General features: G+C 39.4%; 1 protein-coding gene across 1 annotated transcript in view; it reads left to right on the top strand.

Moving 5' to 3' along the window:
- ADGRG7 (adhesion G protein-coupled receptor G7) overlaps positions 1 to 14,597 on the top strand; it is a 90,321-nt gene that overhangs the window by 30,590 nt on the left and 45,134 nt on the right. Inside the window, 5 exon segments of the mRNA XM_019923208.3 lie at positions 5,303 to 5,539; positions 5,653 to 5,760; positions 8,437 to 8,600; positions 8,935 to 9,090; positions 11,940 to 12,052. Coding sequence (XP_019778767.2) covers positions 5,303 to 5,539; positions 5,653 to 5,760; positions 8,437 to 8,600; positions 8,935 to 9,090; positions 11,940 to 12,052 — 778 coding nt within the window.

Here is a 14,597-nt window from a genome sequence, read left to right as displayed (position 1 = left end):
AAAGAAGATATTGGGGGTAGGAATTTATTAATTAATTAATTTATTTTTGCTGTGTTGGGTCTTCGTTTCTGTGCAAGGGTTTTCTCTAGTTGTGGCAAGCGGGGGCCACTCTTCATCATGGTGCGCAGGCCTCTCACTATCGTGGCCTCTTTTGTTGCGGAGCACAGGCTCCAGACGCGCAGGCTCAGTAGTTGTGGCTCACAGGCCTTGTTGCTCCGCAGCATGTGGGATCCTCCCAGACCAGGGCTCGAACATGTGTCCCCTGCATTAGCAGGCAGATTCTCAACCACTACGCCACCAGGGAAGCCCAGGCGGATTCTTAACCACTGCACCACCAGGGGAGTCCTACCGTCATAATTTTTATATATTTTTTGTGTCTTAAATATTTCTTTATAATTTACAAAACAGATACGGCTACAAAAAATAACTGTGCTGTTGAATCAGGAAGCGTAAAAATGTCAGTAATATAGCCATCAAGGGACATCACACTTGCTTGAAAGATATTACTTTTTTTGGGACAAGAGAATCACCATCTTTCATTTGGTTATGTATTTTTCTTTTCTGAGTAACTATTATGGTTTTTTGTGGGTTTATTTTTGTTTGTGTTTTTTTTTTTTTTTTTTGCGGTACGCGGGCCTCTCACTGCTGTGGCCTCTCCCGCTGCGGAGCACAGGCTCCGGACGCGCAGGCTCAGCGGCCATGGCTCACGGGCCTAGCCGCTCCGCGGCATGTGGGATCTTCCCGGACCGGGGCACGAACCCGTGTCCCCTGCATCGGCAGGCGGACTTTCAACCACTGTGCCACCAGGGAAGCCCTACATACTCTTTTAATTTATAACTTGTTTTTGTCACTTTAATACTTTGTAAACATCTTTTTAATATAAATACTTATACATCTACATCATAAATTTTAGATAACTGCATGATATGAGTCAGCTATTATTTAAGCGGTTCTCTGCTGCTGGACATTTAGATAGCTTCAAGTCTTTTGGTATTTCATTCTTGTACATAATCTTTGTTTGCATGACCTATTATTTCCTTAGGAGAAATTCCTAGTAGTTCTCAGTTCACTAATATTATAACCAGTACCTATTTAGTGTTGAGTCCTCAAAGTAGAAAAAGTGCAAATGCCTGAAACAGAACATTGACAAGATTATAATTCTGAGAGATGATGGTAGAGGTGTTATAAACAATTGAACTGGTGTATTTTATGACTTCAGATTTCTCTAGGAGTCTGGGTCCTTCTCACTGGGAGTGTGAACACTCCCATTTTTCTTGAAGTTGGTCCAGAGTCTATGTTCAGTGAACTCCCTTCAGAGCTGGAGGTTCTGTGTTTGCAGTCTTGCTGGAGGCAAAGGAGAGGAGTGGATGTTTTTGGTGAGAAGGCTGAGGAAAGAACCATTGTGGGATTTGGCTGAGAAAGTCACAGATCATGAGATAGATGAAAACACTGTCCCATTAATAAACAGTTATGAATTTTACTGGCTTAAGGCATGGAGAAAAAAGAAAACAATTATGTGTGATTTATGTGTAAAGTCCAAATGGCATAGAAGAAGGTGTTTAGAGGATAAATAAAAAATTCAATATAGGATGCTTTGAAATATGAAATGGTATAACCACACTCAATCCTTCCTTCCTCCCACTCTGAATTTCTAGTCTACTTATTTTTCTAATGATGGGCTATCAGTTTACCCTCTCCCAGGTGATCTTTTGTGTAAACCCTTGTGGACTCAGGTCTTTATTCATGTAAATAAGGCTTTTGCCTCAATCTCGAGCCCTAAGATCGTGTCAGCAAGCTCTTAGCTCTCCTCAGGAGAACACTCTTGGTGAGCTGCCAACAGAGGTAATCTCTCTCTCTCTCTCCTCTCTCCCCTGGAAGGAAATTAATTGTTACTTGGGGCAACTCTTCCTTTCCAAACTCCATCCGCTGAACTGAGACCAATGTGGAGGTCTCCTGATAGGCACCAGCCTAAATGGTAAATCTCACTCTGACTTTCCCCTTCTTTCATCTACAGTTTCCTTTCTGTGTCTCTAAGCTACCGAACTCCCCTTCTACACATATGGGGAGAAGTGGACAGGGTGAGAGTGAAACAGAGGAGAGTGACAGGGAGGAAAGAACTCACTCCAGCTTCATTCATCGCACGTTGTCACGGCAGAGTTCTCCAGCATCCTTTCACGCATTCTCTTGTTCTAAACTGGGAGGAGGCAGGGTGTTGAAGTGGGCCCAGCCAGGGCAGAGTCTCTGCTGGTAAAGGCATCTGACTCAATCAGTGAATCTAAGACCTTATTTCTCCATTTTGAACACTTGCTGTAAAGACTGATCCATAACCTTGAAACTTTGCTGTTACGTTCAAGCTCCTAGTTGTCCTTGTTTACCTAACTTTGGGAACATAAAACTGCTAATACTGACTACCTTGTACATTTCCATTGCACATTTCTGTTTGCATTTCTGTTCTAGCCAGCTTTCTTTGCTTACAAGACAGCTGATCAAGTTATCTTAACCAAAAGAGAGCTACTGTAAAGAGGCATATGGAATCTCCTGGGAACCTAGGAACAGGATCATAATACAGCTGGGCCCTGTGGATGCTGGACCAGGGGGATGGCAGGGCTTCCAAGGCAGCTTTGAAGCTCTTAGTAGAGCAGTTTTGGGTCTTCCCTGTGGGAGAATGTAACGGCAGTGGCTGTTGAAATCAGACGGTTCTGGATTCAAATCTTCGCATTGCTTTTTGGTAGCTACATGATTTAGTCCAAATTACTCCATATCTCTCCAAAGAGCCTCAGATTCTTCAGTGTAATATGGGAGTGATTTTGGGACTCGCTTCAGCAGGATTCTTGTAAGGCTCAAATGAGATAATGTATGTAAATCGCTAGCATAATACTGGACTTATCCATATTAAATCTTGGAAAAATAGGTTAGCAGCTGTGTTTATCATTAACATGACTCAGTAAACATGTATGTCTCATCTTTATTTATAGTTTCTGCTCTCTCATAATTTAACCCTTTCATGATGTTGGGGAAGTAAAATTAAAAACAAAATCTTCTCCCAACCCAGAAATCCTCTCCACAAAGGTAGTAGAGAAAGAAAACACTTTAATTATTGCACAGGCATTAAACCAGAATGTGACGAACATCACAGACAAACCCTTAATAGACTGGGAAGAAGAAGGGAATCTGACCTCTTTAGGTAGGCAAGCAGATACAACCTGTTACATACATGTTTTCAGATAAATAATAACTAGTCCTCAGTTAAGAGAACTCCACAGCACTATTTGCCACACACAGTTTATCCTAAGTTAACTGGGTAATTGAGGTGACCTTTTGTGTTAGCTAATTGACTTTATCCAGAGGAAGAACAAACCTTTCATATCTTTATGAAAGGAGGTAGTTTTGCAACTTGGAGCAAGGTGCCCACCCACCGAAGTTAGGCTACTACTCTCCCACAGAAACTGGGAGATAGGGGCACTAGCTAGCTCCCTCGATGTTTCCATTTCAAAGAGATGGTTCCCAGGTCCCTGAGAAAGACATTCCTAGGTCTTTGACAAAATGCCAATCTAGTTTTCAAAAGGATTTATTTACATTTCAAAGAGAAGAGAAAGTGCCTGCAAGTTTTCTAAAGTAAATGCTCAAAGAAAAAGGAGGGGAGGGAAATTTCTTCCCTTATTTTCCACAGGAAGAATTAAACCTCTCATTTTTAATTTGTATTTGTCCTTACAATGATATGCAATTCTCCCTCAGTATCCGTGGGGGATTGGTTCCAGGACCATCCCCTCTCTTACCTCCCCGGCTCCCCACGGAAACCAAAATGCCCGGATGCTCAAGTCCCTTATATAAAATGGTGTAGTTGGCTATCCGTATCTGCGTGGGGTTCCACATTAGCAAATTCAACCAACCACGGAAACGAAACCCGTGGATACGGAGGGCTGACTCTAATGACCTCTCTGGTTCCTTTGAAAGCCAGGCTTTTCTGATATAACTGCTGCACTAAATGGAAGATTCCTAGGGAAAAGAATCAGATTGCTTCTAGTCATTTGTACTAGGTTGATGGCCAGCCTCCTGATTGGGATCTCTGAGACATGCACCCACCTATCATCCAATCAGTTACGACAAGAGGAGGAAAGAATAATATGGAAGGAATAAAGGCCTTACAAGTGGCTGTGGCTAGAGCAGCCCTTTAAAAGCAGCAAACACCCCCATGTACCTGGCCCATTTTTCCCTTTAGCCTTCAAATGCCTGAAGGAGCTCCCCTTAGTATCGCCAGTGTTTCACAGGTACTGACCTTTTAGTGGGTGCTCAACAGACACTGTTGGTTGAATGAATGTATGAACTATGTTCTTAGCAGATTGCAGTTTTGTTAGGTACTCCTCCTGTCGAAAGCAGCTCTGGAGTATGATTGCTATTCATCAAGTGGGAAATGCATAGTGTGAATTGCTGAAAATTACAGAAAATGGTGTTATGAAAGGAAAACTTTTGAAATAGAGAAGTTGACTTGAATGTTTCCATATGAATGACTATCACATTCTTTTTATGAAGTTTTTTAAATTATTTAAAAATTTACTTCTTTTTAAAATCTCACCTGAGGAAGAGAAAAGATGTATTAGTGTCAGGAATAAAGATTTAGAATAAAGAACAATTACATATTAATGAAATTCTTTCATTTCTGGGAAAACTAGATTGAACCAGTTATCTTAAATAGAGACATTTTGTTTTATCAAGTACAGAAAGAGTGGAAATATTTTTTATAGGAAACAGGAAAAGAAACAGTCTTATGACTTACCTTTGGAGAGCACCAAATTAACAGATTCCCCCCACTCCCTCCCACCTTCCATCTAATCTATCTTTTAACTTATCCAAAGTAGAAAAGAACATTGTGAAAACCTGCAAAGTTTAGTTAATAGCCGAGGCAATGAGCTCAGAGATCTGCTCTTCCATAATTCCATATGAACTGTCACCTCAGGAGTCGACACTTATAAGAGATGCTTTGGAACCCAAGGGGTTTGTGTGAGAGGAGAGAGTTGAATAAGTGGAAATTGAGTCTCAGCACTGGAGAAACAAGAATCAAATGCCTGGTCATTGTAGGGTGGTAGCGCCATCCTTTTATGAGAAGAGCAGAATAACAAAGACTGTTTCTACTGGGAAATCTGTCATTCTTGAATTCCAGCTTTCTGGCATCTGTGTCCAAGGTACGCGTCAGTAGGAGGAGTCCACCAGAACTTTAAAAAAAGGTATATGTAACAAAGTAAGACTCTTGTAAAGAAAGTCAGATATTTTTAAGGAATTGTGCCAATATTGTGATCACATGAATTCTGTGCCCATTCCTTTCTACTGGAATGTGGGACACACACAACTGATTTTATGACAAATCTCCACAATATTATGTTGTTACATTTTATTCTATGCAGGCTTATTGAGCAAATTGAAACTTATTCCTTGTCTTTGGCCAACACGTCAGTGGTAGAACCTAATATAGCAATACAGTCTGTTAATTTCTCTTCAGAAGGCACTGTGGGATCTACAGGTGTTCTCTTCACTGTGCTGAAAGGTGAGCTGTTTGTTTCAGGTTCTTGTAATAGCAGAGAGCATTCTGCTACCGATAATGCTCTATTCATGAAAGTGTAGACTTTTATGAAATTCTGCTTTTTTTCCTTCTCATAGGAACTAGGGATTCTCTGGTTTCTGGTTCCACAGTTGTAAATGCAAGTGTGGACAAACTGAATCTGAATGAACAGGCTGAACTTCAGATCTTGCTCAACACCACGAAAAGCAGGTCTTAAATTATGTTACATGAAAAAATGCACTCCAATTCATGGAATTAATAACTTATATCCATTGAATGAGAAATAATGTTTACTGTTTCACACTGAATAATTTGTGTTTGAGTATGTTTGAGTTCTGACAAATTATGTTAATGTCAAGTCTACTATTCTAGGCCATAGAGATAATTTATTTTTTTATTTTTTCCTCTCTTTCTTTGCAAAAACCCTATGGAGGGTAGCAGAATTGAAATGCTCAGGCCATGGATGCAAATCTGTTTTCCAACAAAAATCTAGCTAAAGTAGTTCAGTTTTACATTTAAAAATACATTTAAAAAATACGCAGTCGTAAGCTTTGCCTGTGTTTACTAGTAGAATGGCACTCACAGGCTTAAATTCATCCTATAGACCTGACCTTGGGATATTTTATGTAATTGATGCAGTCATCATCTAGCAGTACCAATTTTCAGTTATCTCTACTAGTATGGTGCCCACCATGAGCTCCTTATCATCTTGCATGTGGCCCTTTAGAAATTCTTATGTCTATCTTGAAATGTTTGTACTTTTCTTTTTTTTCTTAATTAATTTTTGTTGGAGTATAGTTGCTTTACAATGTTGCATTAGTTTCTGCTGTACAGCAAAATGAATCAGCTATACATATACATATATGCCCTCTTTTTTAGATTTCTTTCCCATTTAGGTCACCACAGTGCATTAAGTAGAGTTCCCTGTGCTATACAGTACATTCTCATTAGTTGTCTATTTTATACATAATACCACTAGAGTATATGTGTCAATCCCAATCTCCCAATTCCTCCCACCCCCACTCTTTCCCCCTTGGTATCCATACATTGTACTTTTCAGAGTCTAAAAAAAAATTGGTTAATTCAACTACAATAAGCAAACCAAACACACACATTTACTTTTATTCTCTCCCCAAATAAAAAAATCCAGTGCCAGAAAGTACATATTTTAGAAAGACTAAGTTCATAATTCTCACTGGTTATATAATTCTAATTGGCTAATTCTTTATTGGTTGTAGAAGTTGCAAATATCTTCTCTCCAGTCTATAGCTATCTTTTACTTGGTTTTTCATGTCTTTTGTCATACTCAAATTTTAATTTATAATGCAGTCCAATGTACCAATCTTTTTTCTGTAATTGGTACTTAAAAAAAATTCATTGCTTACTAAAGTCATGCTAGTCTCCTATATTTTCTCCTGAATATTTTTAGTGTTTGTGTTTGTATTTAGGTATTCAGTACACCTTGAATTTATGTATTTAAAGGAAAACGTATATCCTTTAATAAATTCATTAGATAATAAAAGAAATTGTTAAAAAATAATCATTCAGCTAAAGAGGCATAAAAATTAAAATAAATGTAAAGAAATCTAGAAGGAAGAAATTAATAAAAATAGAAATTAACAAATGCTAGAGTTGATCAACAAAATAAAAATTTGATTCCATGAAAGACTAATGAAAAATATGCAAGCTTCTGACAAGTTTGATCAAGAAAAGAGAGAATATAAATAAACATCAAGGAGGATTATGTCTAGAGATATGGAGATTCTTTTAAAATTATAAGATAATGGTAAATATAATTTATTCTAGTGAATCTAATTATCTAGATGAAAAGATGATTTTCTAATAAATAACCAGAATACTGTAGAAATGAGGAGATGGGTGAGTAGGGAATTTCATGTTTTAAATCTATATACTTGGATGGATTTGGATTTTACATCAAGCATGTCACTCTTTTATAAAAATAAGATTAAAAAGAAGGCATACTACATTTTTAGGGTTAACTTTGTCACCTAGTATCCAGGAGGAACAATTTGGTGGGCTTAACGTGCCATGAAAACACCTCAGAAGCCAATGTCTTTATTTCCCAGATGAGGACAGAGCAAAGTGGCTGGCTGTGGAGGACATCTGGGGGGCTGTCAGGTCCTTGCCTGCCTATCTCTCAAAGCACAAGACTGATTAGGCTGGTCTCACCACCACCGCTTTAGTTTTCCTTGTATATATAATATACATATATGTGTGTGTGTGTGTATATATATATATATATATACACACACACGTATATATATACACACACATGCAAATACACACACACGTTTTTCACTTGTGAAATACAGCAGAGTTCACCCTCTGCTGTTTCCCTGATATGCACAACTTGAGCTCCAGTCTGTTAATACAGTGGTCCCTGCTCAGTCCCTCTGAATGGGAGACAGACCTCACAGAGCAATCCTCTAGGTACAGCTGTCCTGATGTTCACCCTCTGCTGTTTCTTGTTTGATGTCTTGTCAGTGGGGGAAGCAACGTGGTCTTGAGCTACCTTCACATCGTGTTCACTCCGTCTCACTGCATAGAAAGTAAGAATGTTTACTTTATACATGATATACTTCCAATTTTTTTTCCAGGCGGATTAGACAGGAATTATGGTTTCCATTTAGAACATAAGGAATCTTATCTCAGGAAAAAAACTTAATGAGGGTGGAATAGCCAACCACAGATCATATGTTAATTACATACCGCAATTAAATAAAGGCAGCCAGCAAACCACGTTTTCTGTACTTTACCCAAGTATTAAGCAGTCATGCAGTTCAGTGATGGCATGGGACTTTGTTTCTTGCTTACCCTAAGGTTCATTTATTAATTTTAGTGTCCTTTTTTCCCCCTCACAGCTAATGCCAAGGCATGTGGCTTTGTAGTGTATCAAAACAGCAAGCTTTTCCAATCAAAAACTTTTATAGCTAAATCACATTTTAGTCAAAAAATTATCTCAAGCAAAACTGATGAAAATGTGGAAGATCAGAGCACTTCTGTTGAAATGTTTTTTAGTCCAAGGGTGAGTTTTCCTATTAACAGAAATAATTCAGCCCACTCTTGATTGCAAAACCAGGGACAGTTTGGGCAAAAGAAATTCACAGAACAACTCTTTGAAAGATTCTTTGACAGTGTTCACTTCAACTTCCCCCATCCATATTTTTGTAGACTAGCTAAACCCAAAATTAACTACTTTGAATTTTGTATCCCTTTTCCTCTCCTCAATCTGTAATGAAGATGCTATGCTTTGTACATATCTAATTGGTTTCTCATATGCTTATCTTGGCCTATTTGATTTTTTTCTACCCAATTAAGCATTTTGAAAAATCAGTTGCCATTGTCTTATCAATTCACAGTACAATGAAAAAGAATTCCAGCTTCATTCCTATGCCTGTGACTATTGGAATTTTTCCCTGAAGGATTGGGACACACATGGCTGTCACAAAGAAGGAGTCATTGATGGATTCTTGCGCTGCCGCTGCAACCATACTACTAACTTCGCGGTATTGATGGTAAGGGTGTGCACGGTAATCTCCTTCCTGACAAGAATTTCCTTATATATGATTTTGGTATGTACTAACTGGAGATAATTTGGGGGGTTAGTTTACATAGACACTCAACTCAGATTAAACAGAAAAACAGGGAATGGAGTTAGAGGACTAAGAAGGGAAGTGCTGGTAAAGGCAAGTAGAATAGAGTTTTTTGCAATATAGTCTCCGGATAGATGAGTTCAGTACTGTGTATTTAATAATGAGAAGGGAGCCCACGTGCAAAAGAGGAGCTGACGGACTGCACTCAACTAACTCACATATCAGAAGCATGAAGTTGCTACAGCCAGAGATAAGGCTGTATAGCTGTGTGCTGAAGACAGGTTCAGTACATACATAGCTGTGGGTGGGCAGTTTGCATCAGTTACCCACAGCTTTTTCCATTGTAATCATCTAAGTTACTAAGTTTATGCCAGAAGATATAAGAGGAAAAGCTCTTTAATTCAACTTGTCCCATAATACCTCCGTGTGTGCTGTTTCATTCCAGTGCTACCCCGTACAAGTAACTGGCAACAGCTCTGGTGTGCAGCTGTTTATACACCTCTGAGATTTCTTGGGCTGACCTTTTTAGGAAGACGGGCTTCTGTTTGTTTCATTTCCAGAAATCTATTATTCTGGTGAAAACAAAAATGTTTGTTTATATACTGGATGGAATGTTTTTATATGCAGTGGAATGGGGAGGGATGTAGAGTGTCTTACCCTTACTAAGGGCCTAGTAACACTATGACTCTTCCAAAGAGAAGCAGATGTTTTAATTTTCTAGTAGCTAAGATGTACCCGTATTTGAGAAGCCAATGGAGATCCAGAACGTACTGGTACAACATAGAATATCAAATTATAGAGCCTTGCTTTTAAAATATTTTTGAGATAACTATCATTTTCTTATTTTAATTACCAAATATTTAAAAATTGATTTTGACTATTTATTTTATAACTTGCATTACAGAGAGATCTGATTTCTCAATCAGAAATGTAAAGATAAAATTTTACCTTTTTTGATATCTTAAGATCATTAGTATTATTGAATAGCTGTGTAAAGCTCAGATTGCTTTGTATATTAAATGATACAGACTATACTGTCATAGTTATTTTTCTCCTTTTTTGAAGTCAGACTTTCAGCTATTCTTACTAATATCTGAGTCTGCCTCAATGCCCACCTACTCATGTTTATAATTAGTTTTGGTTGCAAAATTTTAAAAAAAAAGCTGATTAGAATTGTATGTAAAGTTTAAGAGCAGATAGACTCTGAGTGTATAGATGATTTCTAAGATCTGAAGATATATGTATTCTATGATTCTTTGTCATCTACTTAGTATACTGCAGATAGGAAGTAATGTGAAATTTTTGTTTTGTTATTATTATTTTTTTTTGGCGGTACGTGGGCCTCTCACTCTTGTGGCCTCTCCCGTTGTGGAGCACAGGCTCTGGACGTGCAGGCTCAGCGGCCATGGCTTACGGGCCCAGCTGCTCCGCGGCATGTGGGATCTTCCTGGACCGGGGCACGAACCTGTGTCCCCTGCATCGGCAGGTGGACTCTCAACCACTGTGCCACCAGGGAAGCCCTGTTTTATTATTTTTTAAAACAAAGTTTATTTTATTTTTATTTTTTCCCTACTAAAGCAATACATACTCATTGCATACAGAGTGAGTCTGCTTACTCAACAGAAATATACTGACATGGAAAAATGTGTATGATATCTTAAAATAGTTTGAAAATAATTTGATTATGTTAACAAACCCCTGTTTATTTGTGCAAAGAGACATAAATAATATTTGTAAGCACCTATAAAGAGGTCACCTCTGGAGAAGAATAGGATTTCAAGAGGTAGAGTATGATGTGGGGTAGAGGCAGTAAAGAGGAACGTGTGCTTTTTAAAATTATGTTTCTATACTATTTTCATGTTTTATAAATAAGCATTTTCAGCTTTTCTAATTTTAACAATTTGAAAAATTAGAAAGTACAGACAAGCAAAAATAATTATGTATATATATCCTATCCACCCAGTGACCGCCATTATTACCTCTCCAGATTTCTAAGAATACGTACTCATGTGGAATATATTTTTCTATGACTACATACTAAAAAGCTGGGGTAGATATAGATATACTACATAAAAATTATACCCCATTTTCCAAAGAAAAATGAACAGGATCGTTTGAATATCTTTCCATGTCCATAAAAATATTTCTGCAACTTTATTTTTAGTACATTAGCTTAGATATGCAGATTTTCCCTTGGATTATAGTTACACATAAAAATAATTTAATGGGTAAATAAAGCAACTCTAGCCAATTTAGATCTAACACAAACAACTTTGATTTTAGACATTGAGGAATAGTATATATGTCTTCCCTAACTGAATTAGTTAGGTAACTGTTCTTAAGCCTCTATTTCATGTAAACTGCTTAGAGATAAGGAGTTGATTTATTTCCTTTAAAAATATCACAGCTTGGGGCTTCCCTGGTGGCGCAGTGGTTGAGAGTCCGCCTGCCGATGCAGGGGACATGGGTTCGTGCCCCGGTCCGGGAAGATCCCACATGCCGCGGAGCGGCTGGGCCCGTGAGCCATGGCTGCTAAGCCTGCGCATCCGGAGCCTGTGCTCCGCTGCAACGGGAGAGGCCCCAACAGTGAGAGGCCCGCGTACAGCAAAAAAAAAAAAAAAAAAAATCACAGCTTTATATAAAAAAAGACATATCTGGCTATTTTGATCAATATATCTGATTGCTTTAATCAGTGTACCTCTTTATGATGTTGACTTTCATAGATAGTTCAGAATGGTTATTTAAAAATAATGAGTCAACTTACTTTCCAGAGTTTCAAAAAGGAATATAAATATCCTGAATCACTAGATGTATTTTCCACATTTGGATGTGCACTGTCCATTGCTGCTCTGGCTCTCACAATTATATAACTGGTCAGCACCAGGTAACCTGAAGGGAAGCAGGCTCTTCTCATGAGAGAAATTGCTATCCTGATATCATTTCCTTTCAGCATATTCCCATTAGAATACAGTCTCTTGGAACTGGAAAGAAAATCAGATTTAGTTCAACATATACATTTTACAAGATACTCAGTGCTGGAGAGACTAAGACATACATACAAATAAATGTATACTTACAAACTGTGGTAAGTGCCTTGAAGGAAAATTACATACCATGTAATTACAAGTTTGTCACATAAAATTAATGTGGTCCCATAGTTCATCAATGCCACACAGTTCCTTAGTGTTGAATAGAAGCATAACTGCCAATCTGCATTGGCAAACAGAAATGTTGCTAATCAGCAAGTTTTTGAGGATAAAAGTAAATTTTAAACTGTATTAAGGTTTCAAATGGTAAAACTTTTAAAAAAAATTTTGAGAGAGGACCTTCAAGATGGTGGAGGAGTAAGAGATGGAGATCACCTTCCTCCCCCCAAATACGTCAAAAATACATCTCCATGTGGAACAACTCCTACAGAACACCTACTGAATGCTGGCAGAAGACCTCAGACTTCCCAAAGGCAAGAAACTCCCCCATGTATCTGGGTAGGGCAAAGGAAAAAAGAAAAAACAGAGACAAAAGAATAGAGATGGGACCTGCACCTCTGGGAGGGAACTGTGAAGGAGGAAAGGTTTCCACACACTAGGAAGCCCCTTGACTGGCAGAGACAGGGGGTGGGTAGGGGGGAAGCTTTGGAGCCACAGGGGAGAGCGCAGCAACGGGGATGCAGAGGGCAAAGCAGAGAGATTCCCGCACAGAGGATCGGTGCCGACCAGCACTCACCAGCCTGAGAGGCTTGTCTGGGAAAGATGGGGGCTGAGAGCTGAGGCTCCAGCTTCGGAAGTCAGATCCCAGGGAGAGGACTGGGGTTGGCTGGTGCACAGCCTGAAGGGGGCTAGTGCTCCACAGCTAGCCGGGAGGGAGTCCAGGAAAAAGTCTGGAACTGCTTAAGAGGCAAGAGACCATTGTTTCCGGGTGCGCGAGGAGAGGGGATTCAGAGCACCACCTAAATGAGCTCCAGAGACAGGCGTGTGCCATAGCTATCAGCGCGGGCACCAGCGACGGGCATGAAGCACCAAGGCTGCTGCTGCAGCCACCAAGAAGCCTGTGTGCAAACACAGATCACTATTCACACCTCCCCTCCCGGGAGCCTGTGCAGCCCGCCACTGCCAGGGTCCCGTGATCCAGGGACAACTTCCCCGGGAGAATACACAGTGTGCCTCAGGCTGTTGCAACATCATGCTGCCCTCTGTCGCTGCAGGCTTGCCCCACATTCTGTACCCCTCCCTCCTCCTGGTCTAAGTGAGCCACAGCCCCCTAATCAGCTGCTACTTTAACTCGGTCCTGTCTCAGCAAAGAACAGACACCCTCAGGTGACCTACATGCACAGGCAGGGCCAAATCCAAAGCTGAACCCCAGGAGCTGTGCAAACAAAGAAGAGAAAGGGAAGTCTCTCCCAGCAGCCTCAGGAACAGTGGATTAAATCTCCACAATCAACTTGATGTACCCTGCATCTGTGGAATACATGAATAGACAACGAATCATCCCAAAATTGAGGCGGTGGACTTTGGGAGTAGCTGTAGACTTGGGGTTTGCTTTCTGCATCTAATTTGTTTCTGGTTTTATGTTTATCTTAGTTTAGTATTTAGAGCTTATTATCTTGGTAGATTTGTTTATTGATTTGGTTGCTCTCTTCCTTTATATATATATATATATTTTTTTCCTTTTTCTCTTTTTGTGTGTGTGTATGTGTATGCTTTTTTGTGTGATTTTGTCTGTATAGCTTTGCTTTTATCATTTGTCCTAGGGTTCTGTCCTTCATTTTAAAAAATTATTATTATACTTTTTAGCACTTGTTATTATTGGTGGATTTGTTTATTGGTTTCATTGCCCTCTCTTTCTTTTTTAAATTTTTTATTTTATAACTTTATTTTATTTATTTATATTTTTTCTGTTTATTTCTCCCTTTTCTTTTTTTTTTAAATTTAGGATATAAAATTAACCATTTTATTTATTTATTTTTTTAGAAATTTATTTTATTTATTTATTTTTGGCTGCTTTGGTTCTTCATTGCTGTGCACTTCTTTGGCTGCTCTTCAGTGTGGTGCGCGGGCTTCTCATTGCAGTGGCTTCTATTGTTGAGGAGCGCGGGCTCTAGGCACATGGGCTCAGTAGCTGTGGCACGCGGGCTCAGTAGTTGTGGCTCATGGACTCAGTAGTTGTGGCTCATGAGCTCAGTAGTTGTAGCTCATGGGCTCAGTAGTTGTGGCTTGCGGGCTCTAGAGCACAGGCTCAGTAGTTGTGGCACATGGGCTTAGTTGCTCTGCGGCATGTGGGATCTTCCAGGGCCAGTACTCGAAGCTGTGTCCCCTGCATTGGCAGGTGGATCTTAACCAGTGCACCACCAGGGAAGCCCCTTATTTCTCCCTTTTCTTCTAAGCCGTGTGGCTGACAGGGTCTTGGTGCTCCAGCCAGGTGTCAGGCCTGAG

The sequence above is a fragment of the Tursiops truncatus genome, chromosome 4 (assembly GCF_011762595.2).
Source record: "Tursiops truncatus isolate mTurTru1 chromosome 4, mTurTru1.mat.Y, whole genome shotgun sequence".
Classification (NCBI taxonomy): Eukaryota; Metazoa; Chordata; class Mammalia; order Artiodactyla; family Delphinidae; genus Tursiops; species Tursiops truncatus.
This window is presented reverse-complemented; position numbering and strand designations above follow the sequence as displayed.